The 17,062-nt window shown below is 46.1% G+C and overlaps 1 protein-coding gene across 5 annotated transcripts in view; it reads right to left on the reverse strand.

Moving 5' to 3' along the window:
* Positions 1-13,442: 13,442 nt before the first annotated feature.
* Positions 13,443-17,062, reverse strand: part of LOC121923169 (protein SSUH2 homolog) — a 35,435-nt gene continuing 31,815 nt past the window's right edge. For all 5 annotated transcript variants that reach the window (XM_042453331.1, XM_042453329.1, XM_042453332.1 and 2 more), the window contains 2 exons: positions 14,940-15,029; positions 13,443-14,297 (listed from right to left, as the gene is read on the reverse strand). In XM_042453331.1, coding sequence (XP_042309265.1) covers positions 14,157-14,297; positions 14,940-15,029 — 231 coding nt within the window. In that variant the 3' untranslated portion in view covers positions 13,443-14,156. The remainder of the gene's footprint in view (positions 14,298-14,939; positions 15,030-17,062) is intronic.

Below are 17,062 nucleotides of genomic sequence, written 5' to 3' on the forward strand. Positions count from 1 at the left end.
AAATTCTTATTCATTGATTGAGAAGTGCTCAGAATTTCTTCTCTTTAAATGCTTTCTTCATAATAGGTATTTATACCAGTTTTCGAATTTTGAAGAATATTCTTTACATCACTACTCATGCATTCTGTTTTTTCTCTATTTTTTTTACCAGAATCGATCTCTGTGCATTCTGTGGTTCAGTTCTCACACATGTCAGCACTGTGAATAAAGATGGAAGTCGATGCGGAGATGCAATGAAACATGTTCAAGGCATGAAGAGTTTTACCTTGGTTTGTCATGGGGTCTATCACATTGGTTATTCACACGCCCAATAATGTGAATCTTAGGAAAACTTAAAAAACACACCCAGTTGGATTATCCTGGTTTTGCAGGCTTTTGACAACCCTTCCCAACTTATCAATGCATTCAAATTCATGTGAACCATGTTCAGCATGCATTCTGCCAGGATTTTACACCATCTGAATAACCCCAGAAAGTGGTGATCCATTGTGGTGCTGCTCCACAAGCTGCAGGTCTCTGGAGATTCAAGGAAAGAAAGAAAGAAAGAAAGAAAGAAAAGAAAGAAAGAAAGAAGGGGAGAGAAGAGGAGAGGAGGAGGGGAGAAATGAGCTCAAATAAGGTGTTTTGTCCCAACAGCTGCATCAGTAGCTTCAAAGAACCCTGATCTATGAAAACAATTGCTCAGAAATAAGGTGCATTGAGTTCATTTGAGACTTCTCTCAGATCCAACTTCAGTGTACTTTAAAAAAATAATCAAGCAAACAATTAAAAAACCCACTGTACAACTGCCAGATTTCCACTAGTCTTTTAGCTAGAGTCCATCTCTTGCCTTCCTTCTTTTGTGGTACCACTAATGTATTGTGTTGCTGAAACACAAATAAAATCAACGTTCCCATCTGTTCCTTGTTTTGCTGGAGTAATGAAGTAACATCCCATTTGCACTACTAACACACTCATGTGGGGCTACCTTTAGAAACTGCAGCGGTTCTGCTGCTGTGACCAGAATGCTGACTGGGGTTAGTTATAGCAAGTGTGTTACGCTTGTTAAAACCGTTTCATGCTACCAATTCATTTCCGGGCACAATCGAGTGCTGGTATTGACCTATGCATATGACTTGCGTCCAGACTATTTGAAAGACCGTATCTCTCCATATGAATTTACTAGACCCCCTAGGCTCTCTCAGTCATCACAGGCTCATTTGGTGAGGACATGAGAGAGAGCCTTCTCTGTGGCTTTTGGAACTCCCTTCCACAGGAGGCTAGACTGGCCCCCTCTCTGCTCTCCTTTCATTGGCAAGCAAAACCTGTTTTTTCAAGCGGCTTTTAATACATACACCTGGGTCTGTGTTGTTGTTGTGAGCCTCCAAGTCATTTTTGACTTATAGCGACCTAAGACCCTATCATAGGGTTTTTGTGATTTCATTTTTAACTGAGAGGTTTTTAAAGATTACCATGTTTTATTGTCAATTAATATGGTTTAATTGTGTTTTAAATCTGTACTGTTTTGTTGTTGCTTTTAAGCCACCTTTAGTCCAGTTGGGAGAAAGGCGACATATATCAATAATTAATTAATTATTGCCCCCCCCCCAATTAGCATAGTTAAAACTTAAAGCATGAAGAAGAGAAATGCTAATGTTCAAAAGACAAAGGACACAGAACATTGTACATGTATTTTATTTGCATATATAAGTATTTTTAAAAACTGATTGGTCACCTCATCACCATGCCCACCAGTTTTGCATTTCTTTTCTATTCTCTCCACCTGCTATTCATGCACATAATTTTGTATAAAGACTTCATCTTTGATGAAGGAAACTCTGCCCCAAAGCACACTGCAGAATATATCCAGTTTGAGGTCGCTTAATTGCCCTGGCTCAGTGTTAGGGAGTCCTGGGAATTATAGTTTATTGTTGGCCCAGAGCTCTCTGACAGATAAGGCTAAATGTCTCAGAAACTACTGTTCCTGGAATTCCCTAACATTGAGCCAGTGCGTTAAGCGCCTCACAACTGAGAACTTCTGCAGTGTTTTGGATCTCAGTCTACAAAGTTTAGGCTACCACTTTCTTTAACTGGTTGTCTCAAGATGCTAAGAGATCCCTTTGCATGTGGATCATAACAGCCTAGTGTTTAATTTAAAATTTTAGTATGATTATTATTTTCTCGGAGCAAAAAAGGTTTAATGTTAGGTGATGTACTCCTGATATAAGAATTCTGTGAACTCGTCAAACTATGGATGAACCCTGCAGTTCAAAGTAGTGTAACTCAATAAACTAAAAAACCCAGCTAGCTTTTGTTTTGTATTTGTTTTGTTAGGTTCCTATGCTGGCAGCATGAGAGGGAGCATGTTTCATACCTACTTCTGCCCACGAGATGGCAATACACAACCTAAGACACTGCTTCTCAGGCTATTGATGCTTGGGACCAGTGACTGGCACCAGGATTGTGCCCACTGGCTACAACTTGCTCCTTTCCTGGAAATTCTCCCTTGAGCCAATGGCCTTAGGACCATAATCTGTCCACCACTGGTGAGCACTTACCTAAGAAACTCACAATAGCAAATCACCCCATATCCTTATAACAGAAAAAGGTTTATAATTTGATGATCAGATACATGCCCTAAATTAAGCAAAGTCATTTGAGAAGTAGGATTGGCAGAAACACACACACCACACACAAAGCATATATATAATTGTTGTGCCCAAGAATCCACAGAAACACTTTTACTAATAATTAAGTTTATTAGTGGGCTTCTGAGGGTTTTTTTCTAATTGCTGTCATTATAGGTGTTTGCCTCCAAGTCAATGACAATTATAAATTAAAAATGAAGGAAATTCTGAGTCATCCGCTGTCATTGTCAATGAGTTTTGTATGTTTTATGGTATTGGTGGGCAATCCTAAGCAGTTTCCTGAATTTGCTTTGTGTCTGAAGCTGTCTGCCATGCTGCCTTTATCCCCCCCCCCCCGTGGAGGTCCCTTACAGTGAATTCCTAGGCACACTTATCAACGAAGTCCCATCGAGCTCAATGGGGCTTAGTTCCTATTTCGTGTAGGCTTGCAATGTTGTGTGTAATTTGTCCATCATTTCTACCTTAAGCATTTGTGTGAAAGAGCCAAGGGCTAGAAGGGCCTAAAATACATAGGCGGGGGTACAGGACCGCCGCTTGCAGCGGTCTGGCGCGCCGCGCCGTAGGTCCGCGGGGGGAGCCGGAACCTCAGAGCGCCGACTCCCCGCGCGGACCGAAAAAGAGCTCCAAAATGGAGCTTCTTTGGCGTCGCGTTTGCGACGTAGCGAGGCGCCAGGGGCGCGCTCGCTACGTCGCAGCGGCGCGACACGTCCTGGGACGCTCAGGCGTCCGTACGTAAGATGGCGCCGCAGTGTGAAGGGCCCGGCGCCCATCTTGTACGGACGGAGTCCCCGTACTAGGCACAGGGGCGTCTTAAGAGACGCCCCTTTTTTAAAATGGGACGTCCCGGGGACGTCCCGAGGGCTGTGTAGAAGCCCCATAAAACATCCGTCTGTAGAGGACCCTGTCCCGGTGGATTAAAAATTTGATTCAATGTAAAACAAACGGGATAGCTTCCTTACATAGAGCTCTGTGTATATGATGAAATCACATAGGGTAATTGCCAACTAGGGAAGATTTCGTGAGAGAGAGTGTATGTGAATGTATGTAAAGTTTATTTCGGTCATGACCAGCAAATACAATACACAAAGTCACAAAAACCATTATTAAACTCTAATTGTAAAAGAATTTTGGATTGACTACACATAATAGCAAAAGAGATAAAAGGATAAAATGTAATTGTTTACTAAAATACAATCACGAGGCAAAACATGACTCATGTGAACACAGTCTGCCTCTGACTCTGGTGTCCTTCCCAGTTCTCTAGCATATCGTCTCAGTTGAATTTCAGTTCATTCTCTCCTTAGAGGGCGTGGGGGTTTTGGGTCACAAGTAAGATTTGCTACTTTGTATCAACGCTAGTATCTGACAGGTTCAAAGGTTCAAACAAGTGAGGTATCCTGTACATCTTGGGAATTCCGTTCCCTGAGAGGGGTAATCAGTGGAAGTCGGGTATCTTTGAGAATTGAAGTATGAAAATTATGTCAGGGTTTCACATCCTTCCGTCGTTGCAGGGACAAAGCGTGCATGGAGGGGATTTTCTTGACCGAACGTCCAAACCGCTGAGGGGGGGCATTGGTCTGCGGAAGAAAGGCTCTTCGAAATTTAGGTGAGTGACTTGAAACAGTATAGAGCGGTGAAGACACCAGGAGTTGTCTTAATAAAATAGACCAGGGGAGGCAGCAACTCTGTCTGGCCTTCAATGTCAAGCAGGTGCGTTGTTTGATAGCCAATTTAGGCCTGGTCAAAAGTTAGGGCTGTACAGAGCCAAAATAAAGCGGCTTCGAGTCACTTTGGGGTATGGTTTTCTGATACCGCATGCATCCTAGAGTCCAAGGCCGCCCAAAGCCACGCTCCCGTCCTAAGGACTGGAGTGGCAGCTTGGGAGCTTCCATACTCTTAGGACTCATGCATCATTGGAAATACCGCCTCCAAGTGACTGACAGCAGCCTTTTTTCGGCTGTCTGTAACAGCGCCTTAGTTTCAAAATAGATTCCCCCTCAGCAGGCGCCAAGTTGTCCAGTTCTTATTGATGGCCAATTCCCAAGAGGAATTATAGGTATCACCAAATACATTGGTTAGTCCACCAGGCGTGTTATTAGATTGAGCCAATAAGTAAGATTAATCCACAAACTGGTTTCAATGTTTACTTCGTCCAGCCTCTCTCCCATACTGCGTTTGGGAACACTGAGCGCGCTTGAAAAATTTTCCGGAGGAAATTTGTTTGGTACACGTTCCAGAGGCACAAAATCATTAGATAGGGGCCTAACTGAGCACCATACAACGTTGTGATCTAGGCCTTGGCCTGAAGAGAGTTTATGCCGCTGGAGATTGGCCCTCCTTTGGAAAAGAGTACAATGTGGATGGCATTTGCCGTTTTTTGTGTGGCATTTTTGGACAAAGGCTATGAGCAGTTATTCCCTGTGGCCCTGGATACGATCCCCAATATCTAAAGGTTTAACCTGTCTACTAGCTTCTCATTTCCCAAGTTCCAATTTCTCTCTTAAATGTTTAGAGAAGGTAGATAATTTTAGTTTTAGAATGATTATTTTAGTTTTTCTTGCAACAGTCACAGTAAATGGCTACGACCTCGGGTCTCCTAGGTCCAATGGAAGGTTAGAGCTAGGGACGACATCATCTGCATAAACAGTAGATTTAGCATGTCTATTTGCAATTTAGGAGGATGGAAGGGGAGAGCACTCAATACAGGAACTAGGGAGTTTATATAATGTTTAAACAAAATAGGGGCAAGAACACACCCTGGTCTAGCTCCTGTCCCAACGGATTTCTTTGACAACGGGACCTGATGAATATACTCACTCTCAGACGGTGATTGTCATGCAATTGACAGTACAACAGTAAGCGGTTGGTCTATTGATTACTCATGGAGTGTGGCCCTAATCTGGGTCTGGAGACAGGGTCAATGCAGCTTTAAAATCGAGTGAATGCAGCATGGAGAGGGATACGCCATTCTGCAGGGTGTGTGGGATATTGACAGATGGGCTAAAAACATAATACTTTTCTGTTTAGAGAACAATATAATGGCAGGAAGCTGCTCATAGTTTAGCCCAACTGGTTCATGCCTGGGGTCACAGAATACACCAGCTTCTTTGGCGGTGGCCTGTTTTGCTTTCATGTACTCAGTGACCCGGAAAGAGCTCAGAACCCAGGAGCTAGAAAAGAATCACCAATGAAGTTTTTTGTAAATTTATTCATCATATGTTGATGCAGTACGGCTCAGATCACATTGCACTTTAAATGTTGGATACAATTTTACCTAGCAAATAAAAACACCCAGCCAGCAATATTATTATCATCGTGTCCAAAATACAAAATGTCAATGACATCAAAAATGAGGTTTCCCTCAACCTTCACTAGGAAGGAAAAGACTAAGGACATATACCTGATATAAAGAGAACAGCATCTCAGATTTAAGAAGGTGGGGTTTAGCCCAAATTGCATATAAGTTAGCAGTGCAGAAAGGCAAATTAAATGGTGTAACAAAGTTGTATACAAATTTTGTATTTAATGAAACTAGAAAAAAATAAAATGGTAGATAAAAGTCGGGGCCCTTCTTATACACAGATTTTTGAACATGGATTCAGCATACCGGTTTGAAAATGTGTGCGCAAAAAGGGATAAATTTCTTGGAGTTTGCCATTTTTTATGGGACACATTGTGCTATGTCATTATATTTGGGACTTGAGCATACCCGGATTTGTTGACACAGGGATCTGGAACCAAACCCCAGCGTATAACAAGGGGCCACTGTATAATGAATAGATGGAATGAGGTGGGGTGGAAGTCTTGTTGAAAAAAAAAGCTTAGAAAGATGGGTCGACCTTGGTCAACCAGAGAGTGGTTTTTTGGAATAAGGCTTGGAGTTAGAACAAACTGATGAGCAAGAGGAATTGAGTGCATCTTGACCTGGAGTGGGAAGCTGGCACCAGTAAAAAGGACATAACTCTGCGAGTTTCAAGGTCTATCGTTTCCCCCCAGCTATCATTCTCTTCTTTGGTTGCATCCTATTAGACTCTTTTCTCTCTACAGCTCCGGGTTGCAGTCCATCATGCGCCCCTCCTGGTTCGGCCACCCGTTTCCTATCGACTTGAATCATGGCTGACACTCTGTCCTTTCAGATTCAGTCCCCACTTTGATCCTAGGTGACTTTATATCCCACATTGGACAATTTCCAATACCCCTACAACCCAGGGCTGTCCCACCATGGGCCTGTCCCAGCTGATCAGGGGTCCTCGCATTGTGCGGGTAATAAGCCTCGATTGGTCTTCTGTTCGGAGGCGGAAAATCCGTGGGGTTGGAGATGCCAATATTTCCCCCTGTCATGGCGGATCAGTTCCTGGTAGAGGTGAAATCAAGGCTTCTACCCGATCCCCCTCCGGGGGTGGTGGACCAGTTGGAGGGTCCCCCTCGGAAGGCTGGATGGAACCTGGAAGGTTCCAGGAAGCCCTAGAGGGGCTGCCACGGTGGGAATGACGGCGACCTCGTTGATGCCCTCCACCGGTATCTGGAATACGCGGTCTTTCCGGGCTTACATAGTAGCGCTCCCAGCGCCCTCTCAGCCCGCGTCCAATGTAAGCCCGCGGTATGACGGAAGAGTCTCCGGGCGAGGGAAGCGAGCTCTGCGCGGCTAGGTACCGTGGCGGCGACGAAACCTTTGCTTACCGACAAGGACTCTCCTAGACCAATTAGTGAAGGACTACGGAGAGGCAATCGAGCACAAAGAACTCCTTCGATGGTGCTCGTATTGCGTCCGCGGAGTCGCGGTCAGGCAGAGTTGTTCAGGGTGGGCAGGGCGCCTCAGACTGCCCGTCCCCCCGCCGCCCGACCAGATCTGAACCTCTAAGGCCTGCGGACTTGTTTCCAACGACTTTTTTGTGGATAAACTTCTCGCATAAGCGGAAGGGCTGACGCTGACATTATAGCGAACCTAGTGTAGAGTATCCAGAGCCTCCGGGGGACTATGTTACGTGATCAGTTTGGTGGTGGTGAGTACCGAGGATGTGGACAAGATCCTCGGAAGCGTTCGGAAAAACAACCTGCGCTCTTGATCCCGGTCCCCTCGTGGTTGCGGCCCGGGAGGGGGACGGCGGCGGCAACTTGTTGTTTCGGCCGGGATAATTAAGACATCCTTGGGGTGGGCGATTTCCTCGGATCTTAAATTGGCCATTGTAAACCGATCCTAAAAGCCTCCCTCGGACCCCTGGTTCATAATAATATCGGCCTGTTTGCTGGCTACCCATTTTAGGGAAGGGATCGAGAGGGCGGTTGCAATCCAGCTTCAGGCGGTCTTGGATGAGACGGATTATCGGACCCCATTCAAACGGCTTCACGGCGGGTCACGGGGTTGAGCGGCCATGGGCGCCTTGGTCGAGATGTCCGTCTGGGCATTGACAGGGAGCGTGTCCCTGTTGGTGCTCCTTGGACATCTCAGCGCTTCGATACCATAGACCATGGTATCCTTCGGGCGCCGGCAGAGGTGGGAATCGGGGGCACTGCGCTCCAGTGGTCCGCTCCCTACCTCTCTGGGAGGTCCCAGATGGTGGCAGCTGGGAGCGTGTGGCCTCCGACGAGAGGCCCTTAAAACGGCGGCCCTCAAGGGCCTGTCTGGTCGCCCGCTATTTAACATTTACGATGAACCGCTGGGGAGGATTCTCCGGAGACATGGGGCGGCGGGGTTATCAGTACGCTGAGACACCCAAATCATTTTCTCATGTCTCGAGCTGATGCAGTGACTGGGGATGGTGTTCGTCCTCTCGTGGCCGTCCAGAGTCGGTAATGGGTGGATGGGGAAAACCGCTCAAGCTGGAATCCGGCGAGAAAACGGAGGACTAGTGAAGGTCGCCTGGTCCAGGAATGGCGGTGGTTCCACGTCCTGAACGGGGTCACGCTCCCTGTGAAGGAGCCGGTGCGGCGTCGTGGGGGTGTTCTTGACTCGCGCTTCACCTGAGCGGCTCAGGTGAGTGGCGACGGTCGGGCGGCTGCTATCAGCTTCGGCGGATCCGCCAGCTGCGCCCATATCTGGCCGCAGAGGGGGACTGAGAAACTGTTGTACACGCCTGGTACTTCGAGATTGGATTTCTGCAATGTACTCTACATGGGCACCCTTATACCAACATCGAAGCTGCAATTGTTCAGAAATATGGCAGCCAGGCTGGTTACGGTGTTCCAAGGACTAGCCATTACTAACACCAGTATAAAAGCTTCCATTGGCTGCCCATTCGTTCCGGCTCAATATAAGGTGTTTGTTATTACCTATAAAGCCCTACATGGGCTGGGCCCAGGATACCTAAGGGACCACCTCTCCCCGTGCATCCGCCTCGCCCCCTCGAACGGCTGGGCGCAGTTGATGAAGGTGCCGGGCGAGGGTTGAGCCTCCACACGCGGAGGACAGTTTCCACAGCTGCCCCAGCCCTTGGAATACGCTGCCCACGAGCTCCGCTCATCTACCACCGCTGGCCCATTAGGAGGATTAAAACCTTCCTATTCCGACAGGCTCCCCGACTAAATACCTGTGGGCCGCTCCTCTTCCGGGCCCAGGGTTGGGCTATGGGGCCTTTTTATGTTTTTATGTGGATGTAATTGTAGGCTTTTAATCTTTACGTCGGTATTGGAATGTATTATGTTTTTATGTTGTAAGCCGCCCCTGAGCTTTTGGAAGGGCCGGGTATAAATAAAAGGTTATTTTATTTTATGTTTATTTTACAACATCTGCTTTACTCGCTGTAGCTTCGTTTGGCCTCCACCACGTCCCTCTTCAACTCATTCTCTCGGTCACTGTCTTGACCTAGTTCTTGCTGCAACGGCGCCAGTTTCTGACTGCGCTGGCACTTGACTTTCCACTATCTGACCTCTCCTTGCTCTCACTTAGACTCCTCCTCCTCGACTCGCCAGCTATTCACGTCCTTTTTCGTGATCTTCAATCTGTGACTCCTAACCATCTTGGTCGGACCCTGGATTCACTCTCTCTTCCCTAATCTCCGGGGATTCTGCTGAGTCAGGGCTATGTCTTTATTGAACTCCCTCTTCTAACTCTCGACCATTTTGCCCCTGTCTCTGGTCCGCACGTCTTCCGCCTAAGACTAGACCTCAGCCTGGCTTCCCCCAACATTAAGTTTCTCTGGTCCTGCTCTAGAGCGGCGGACGTCTTTGGGGAAAGTCCAGAGTGGGGCGATTTTATCTTTCAAATTTGTTCTTTCTTCCTCGTCTCACGGCGCCCTCTCTATGGCAAAACAGATTATTACAATCATTGACTCTGCAATGAGAGGCCCCACAGCGTTTTGTCTCTCCACCTTCAACACTTTCACTTAAACCTCCCCTCTCCCCTGTCTCTTTCACGTTCTCTCCCAGACTTTGCTAACTATTCATCTTAAGATTACCACTTTCGCGTCTGAGAGGGCCCTCCTGATTCTTCTTCTGCTCTTATCTCCTATCGCCGTCGCCTACAAATGTCTGTCCTGTCCTCCTGCCTCTTGGATGAACTCTCTAACACTTCTGAATTCTTCAAACCTGCTACTGTCCTCTTGATCCTATTCCGCTACCTCGTCGCTTCTAATCTCTATAGACCCTCCTTCTGCCCTCGCCGGTCTCCATATCTTCAATCTCTCTCTCCTACAGGCTCCTCCTTAGGACTTTAAACATGCTCTCATTTCCCCAATTCTGAAAAAAACTCTCTGACCTCTCCCTCTCTGTCTAGCTATCGTCCGATTTCCTTCTCCCCTTTTCTTCTAGGTTTGGAACGGGTTGTCTATTCGCCGCGCTGTCGTTGAGTTTCTTGAAGCCACCCAACTCCATTCGCGATCCTTCAGTCGGGGTTTCCCCTGGGTCCGCCCAAGGCATTCTACAGGACAGCTCTCACGAAGATCCTCGAGGGACTTTTACAGGGCCAAGGCTAAGGGCCTGTACTCGGTTCTCATTCTCGCGATTTTTCTGCAGCTTTGACACTGTGACACTGTCCTCCTAATTGACATACTCCCTCTGACCTGGGTTCTCAGACGCGGCTTCTCGCTGGTTGAGATCTTACTTGTCTGGCAGATCTGTTGCGTGGTGCAGGGGGTCGACTTCTTCTCCCCTGTTCCCTTACTGTGGGTCCCCCAGGGCTCTGTTCTGGGGTCCCCTCTGTTTTCCGCTCTACACAGGCTGTCCTAGGAAAACTCATCAGCTCTTTGGTTTTCCTACCATCGGGGTATGCCGATGGACACCCAGCGGTATCTTTCTGCGGGCCCGGACCCTTTCCCCAAGGCTTGAACAGCAAGTCTCATCTTGCCTGACAGCTGTCTCCACAGTGGATGCACCTCGGCGTTGAGCTCAACATGTCCGAGAGGGCGTCTGTCTTTCCGCCCCCCTAAGCCCAACCTGCAACACTCCTTTGCTGTCTCTGTGGACAACATTTCCATTCAAACAGTCCAGCAAGCCTGCAGTCTTGGCGTTATCTTTGACTTCTCTCTGTCGTGTACCCTCAGATCCAGAACGCAGCCAGGCTTGTACGTCGTTTGGTACAATATTGCCGAATCCGACCATAGCTCTCCGCCTCTCGCAAGACCTGGTCCATGCCCTGTGGATCCTCACGACTTGTTGACTGTATGTCCTCTGGCTGGGGCTTTTCCTTTCTCACCTCCGTCCGTTAATCTCTGTCCGAGCATGCGCTGCACGCATATCACTTCCACCCACCGCTCTGACCACATTCTCCTGTGTTGGAATCCCTCCGGCTCCCTCTCCCTTCCGCTTCAGTAAAGGCTCCTGGCTGCGGCATCAAGCCCTCTGGACTGGCCCTCTTACTTATCGACTTCTTCCTCCTCACCGATTCACACGGGCCCGTCCGTTCTGGTAGTCAAGGGTTCCTGTCTCAGCCCAGGATTTCCTCTGCCCCAACTGGATTCGCCCCTTTTCACTTGCTGCCCCCTCAATCCTGGAAACCTTCTCCTCCACAAGCAAGAGCCATCACTTCATTAACCACTTCAAAACGGAGTGAAAACCATCCTAATTCGAGAAGCCTTCCCAGCATCGCTAATTGTCGTTACATTGATGTTTCTGTTGTTGCTGTTTTATCGATCCATTTCCTGTATTGCTATGTACTTTGTATATGCATTATCCTACTTGTGATATGTATTTTCCCTGGATAAGATGTAACCTCATTGAAGCCAAGCCTCCCTTCAGTCCATCTGCCTTGTTCCAGGCCTAGGAGGTTGAGAGAACTGTGGACCTCTTACCTTTCCCGTCACCACTCCTTCTCCTTCTGTGTCATGTCTTTTTAGATTGTAAGCCTGAGGGCAGGGAACCGTCCTAACTAAAACAGGGCGTAGGCAACCTTTTTTGAGTCGTGGGCAGGTTGCGTCCCTCAGGACAAGGGGGCCAGAGCTGTGGGTGGAGCTTCCACCCCTCCAGGGTGGAGCCATATGCTGGTGGTGGAGCTTCCACCTTCTGGGGGTGGAGCCAATGCCAGGTGGAGCTTCCACCCTCCAGGGGCGTGAGCCACCACATTTGTGGTGGAGCTTCCACCGAGCTCATCATCCATCATCCACCACCACTATCATTGTTACAGCCGACCCTTTGTTCCACAGCACTTTGGAAAAGTCACACTGTCTCACCTTCTAAATAATAAAATATGAAATGAACTAAAATAAGTGTTATATATTTTTAAAAAAAATGGAAAACACCCAAGGCAACCGAAATGACTCACCTTTCCACCTCCTCCCCCTCTTTCCTCATTGAGAGAGGGGATTGTTGCAGAAAGAACGACCCAGGGCAAGTAGTAATAATAATAATAATATAATAATAATAATATAATTGTGCACAAAGGAAATTATTAAAATGCAATTGATAAACTACAGCAACATGCACCAGTTTCAACCCAGAAAAGCCACAAGGTGCTCCGAGGGGTTTTTGCAGAACAGAACACCCAGGGCAAGTAGTAGTAGTAGCAATAATAATAACCCAATAATGGTGCAAGCAAGGAAATTATTAAAATGCAATTGAAAATAAATACAGCAGTATGCACACAGTTTCAACCCAGAAAAGCCACAAGGTGCTCAGAGGGGATTGTTGCGAAGAAAGAAGACCCAGCACCCCTCCCCCAATGAACCACCTCTGGCCTTGCTGGCTGGAGCTACTGCTCTGGCTCCCTGGCTCTGTACTCCTTCCTTCTGTCTCCTCCTCCTTTTCCCTGCTCTTAGGGAGGAGGAGGAGGAGGCGGAGGGCGAGGTGGAGCCTGCTGCAGGCCTACGCAGCCCCGGGAGCCCTGTTGGAGTGCTACAGGGGCTGCACCAGCCCTCACTGCATGGCGGCCGCCATTTTGTTTCAAATGGGGCCGAAATCTCACGTGACCTTTGCCATCCGGGTCACGCGAGACTTCTGGCCGCCATTTTGGAAAAACAAAATGGCGGCCGGAGCCGGCGAAAAAAAGGAGGAAAACGGCGGCAACGGCGGCGGACGCCGCAGGGGCCGGGAAAGAGGCCTTGGGCGGCCGCACCCGGCCCGCGGGCCGCAGGTGTGCCGACCCCTGAACTAAAAGGATTGCATGTACAGCGCTGTGTAAATTTACGACGCTTCTAAATAAGGTTAATAAGAATAATAACATAACTCTGGAAGGTACATAGTGTTGACATTCCGGTTCGAAGAAGGCTATGGAGGGGGTAAGGAGTGATGATGCAGTTTTAATGTATGCATGTATTTCTGTTCTGATTGTAAGAATTCTGTATGCTTAAATTGTAATTAGCCAATCAGGTGTATTGAAGAAGCTTCTTTGTCTTCAATAATATAAAAAGAGCCATTTTGTCTTGTTCGAGGCCTCAGCTTTTTGGAACTTGAATTCCACTGCGACAATTGGAAATAAACTTATGGATTTTCAGTTACTAGGTCCTCTTGCCAATTCTTTTGCTCTGTCAGTCCTAGATTTTTAAGTTTCCTGAAATTTCTGTTACATTATGAGGAGTACCTGTGTTCTTGTTCTTAATATCACTAGGATGTTCCCCAAAACGGAATCTCAAAAGGGACACACACACACATACACACACAATCTATTACCTTATATTTTATGACTGTTACATCCAAAAGTGCATTCCATTAGAATAATATTTTATATCAAACAGAATATTACATACATAAAATGAAAAGACTTCCAGTGCCTCCTCACTTCCCTCCCCATTCCACCCCAGACAAAAATAAAATAAACAAATAGAACATTCTGAAGCTAGTTCTGAGGCCATGGTGCACTTTCTCTTTAATCTAGGAAGAAATGTTTCAGTTACATCAATTCAGCCAATAAAATCAGGAATTATAAAGGAGAATGCTTTTCCATCTTTCTCTCAAGTTTTTATATTATTCTAAGAAAAGCCAGTCTTGTTCTGCAATGTGCAAGCATGAGATTTCCTTTGTCTGCCAGGCAAATACAATAATCCACCATTTTCTTTTGAGAATGGCAGTATCCTCCATACATAGTTCTCATAAACAACTGAAGAGGGAAGTACAGTCATCTAAATATTCTAACCATGAGAGATTCGTTGGAAGGTCCATAAATCACATGACAGTGCAGCAACACTTTTTAGGATAATACTCTGCATACACCTTGTTTTCATTTCCATAAACATAGTAGGAATAGTGCTTCCCGTGCCATTCATATTCCACCCTGGTAAGGTAGAGCAACTCGATTATTTGTTTCTGTAATGAGAGAGAGAAAGAGAATATACTCTTAAAGATTAAAATTGTACTTTCTCTGAAGATGCCAGCCACAGATGCTGGTGAAACAAGAGGAATAAACTCATCTAGAACATTTTTACATAGCCGAACCCCCTCCCCCCCAAAAAAACCGTATTAAAATTATACTATTTACAAAAACATGATTTACAAAATCAAGCAAATCTAGTCCTGATTCCAGATCTACTACTGCTCTGCGTCAGAGGCAGACATATTGCAGAAGCAATTTCATTTTTTTAAAAAAAAAAATTAAATTGAATTTAGCAGGACTAAACTTTCTTCCAATTTAGTGTTACTGAATTCAGTGGCACTTCTGGACCTAATAAAGTATTTACTGTTGCTGTTGTTGCGTGCCTTCAAATCATTTCTGACTTATTGCAACTATAAGGCAAACCTATCATGGTTTTTTTTTGGGGGGGGGCATATTTCTTCAGAGGGGGTTTACCACTGCTATCCTCCAAGACTGAGAGAATTTAACTTGCCAAGGTCACACAACGGCTTTTTATGCTCGAGCACGGATCTGAACCCTGGTCTCCAGAGTCACAGTCCAATACTTACACAATAGCATATACTTCCCTTGTATGTAACAAAAAATATATAACTCACCTGCTTCCGAATGCTCATTGTGGCTGGAAACTTAACACGAGGATGTGCAATAGCATTCCAGGTGGCAATTCCATGATCAGGAGAATGCACCTGTGGAAATATACAATTTAGGATGGGGTGCACAATCACTTCTGTCCTGAGGACCACATTCAGTGTTGGCTATGCAGCTGTGTTTATGCATGCACACCCAAGTCTTCGCCCCCCCCCCAAAAAAAACCCACAGTTCCCTCATGTGATACCCTACATGTACCTTAGCACATATGGATGTGGGGAAGGGGGTCTCTGAAGAGCAGTGGAAGCAAAAGTCTTGCCCAACTCTCATTGATTTCTATTGATCTTGCTGCTTCTCAAATCATGCTGCTACTAGCATCAAGAACAAAATGAATTCAGATACCAAAGAACAACATTTTCCCCCAAGACATCAATTGATCAAATGGGCTGTGAAGAGAAATAGGTGAGGTCCTAGAAGCACTGTTGTTGTTCTTGTTGTTGTTTTTAACTACCCTTGCGTCAGTCTCGACTCATGGTGACCCTGCTGATGAGACATCTCCAGGCCCCCCTGTTCTCTCCTGCTCTGCCCAGCTCCTGCAAACTCATATTCGTAGACTCTTTAATAAATTCCATCCATCTAGGATGCGGCCTTCCCCTCTTTCTACTTCCCTCTACCTTTCCCACCATTATTGTCTTTTCCAACAATTCATGTGTCCAAAGAACGGCAGCCTAAGTTTTGTCATCTTGGCTTCCAGGAAAATTTCTAGCTTGATCTGCTTCAGGGCCCATTTGTTTGTCCTTTTGGCTGTCTATGGAATCCTCAGCACTCTTCTCCAGCACCACATCTCAAATGAGTTGACTGTCCTCCAATCTTCTTTCTTGACTGTCCAGCTCTCACATCCAAACATGTTAATAGGAAATACAATTGTATGATTCTGACTTTTATGCTGAGTTGTATGTCTTTGCAATTTAGGATCTTTTCTAGCTCTTTCCTAGCCACTCTCCCCATTTTTAATCTTCTTCTGATTTCCTGGCTGCAGTTCCCTTTCTGATCAATGTTTGATCCCAGATATGAGACTATTACTATTTCCTCATTGTCTAGTTTGAATGTGTGTTAGTTCTCTGTGGTCATTATTTTTGTTTTCTTTATGTTCAACAGTAAGCCTGCCTTTGCACTTTCTTCTTTGATCTTCCTTAGTACAATGTGCCCGCATTATACGCGAGCATTCTTTATGCTGCTTCCAACATATGCTGGAAGCTGTGCCAGAAGAAATGGTGCAATGCACTGGAAAGAGTAATGGCAGAATTTCCTTTACTTGGGGGAGAGTTCTGGAACGGATCCCCCGCATCAGGTAAAGGACTACTGTAGTTGTTCCAGGTCTGTTAGGTTTTCTGACCTAATGTCTGGTAGTATTATGGTGTCCCAAATGCTGGAAGGGGGTCACAAAGGGAAGGGCTGTGAGCCATGCGTTCTGCACCCTTGCTTTACAAAAAAGGAAAAGGAACAGAAACTGAGATCTATGAATAAAGCCAGGCCGATAAATATGGCTGCACTGTGTAGATACAAACCATGACTGTTCCTCAAAACACAGAGACCAGTCAGAGCTTTTGTATGCACCATAGGTAGGCACATAAAAGTTGAAAGGAAGTTGCTCTTGCATCTGTTGGATTAAGTCTGGTGAACTTAGTTTGTTGTTTGTTGTTGTTAACTGCCCTTGAGTTCACTCTGACTCATGGCAACCCTGTGCATGAGACATCTCCAAACCTCCCTATCCTCCACTGCTCTGCTTAGGTCCTGTAGATTCAATCCCATGACCTCACTAATTGAGTCTAGCCATTTGATGTGTGATTTTCCTCCCTTTCTACTGCCCTCCACCTCTTCAAGCATTAATGTCATTTTGACATTAATTTCTTTTTGACATTCTCCATAACCATGTACATATATGACAGCTGAACTGTGAAAAAAATGGAAAGGGAAAAAATATTCATTTGAGATCTGGTGCTGGAAAAAAGTGCTGAAGATACCGTGGACAAAGAAATGGATCCTTGAATAGATTAAACCACCACTCCCCTGGAAGCCAAGATGATGAAATTGATGCTATTGTACTTTAGTCACATCAGGAGAAGGCATG

This window comes from Sceloporus undulatus, chromosome 2 (genome assembly GCF_019175285.1).
Source record: "Sceloporus undulatus isolate JIND9_A2432 ecotype Alabama chromosome 2, SceUnd_v1.1, whole genome shotgun sequence".
Taxonomy (NCBI): Eukaryota; Metazoa; Chordata; class Lepidosauria; order Squamata; family Phrynosomatidae; genus Sceloporus; species Sceloporus undulatus.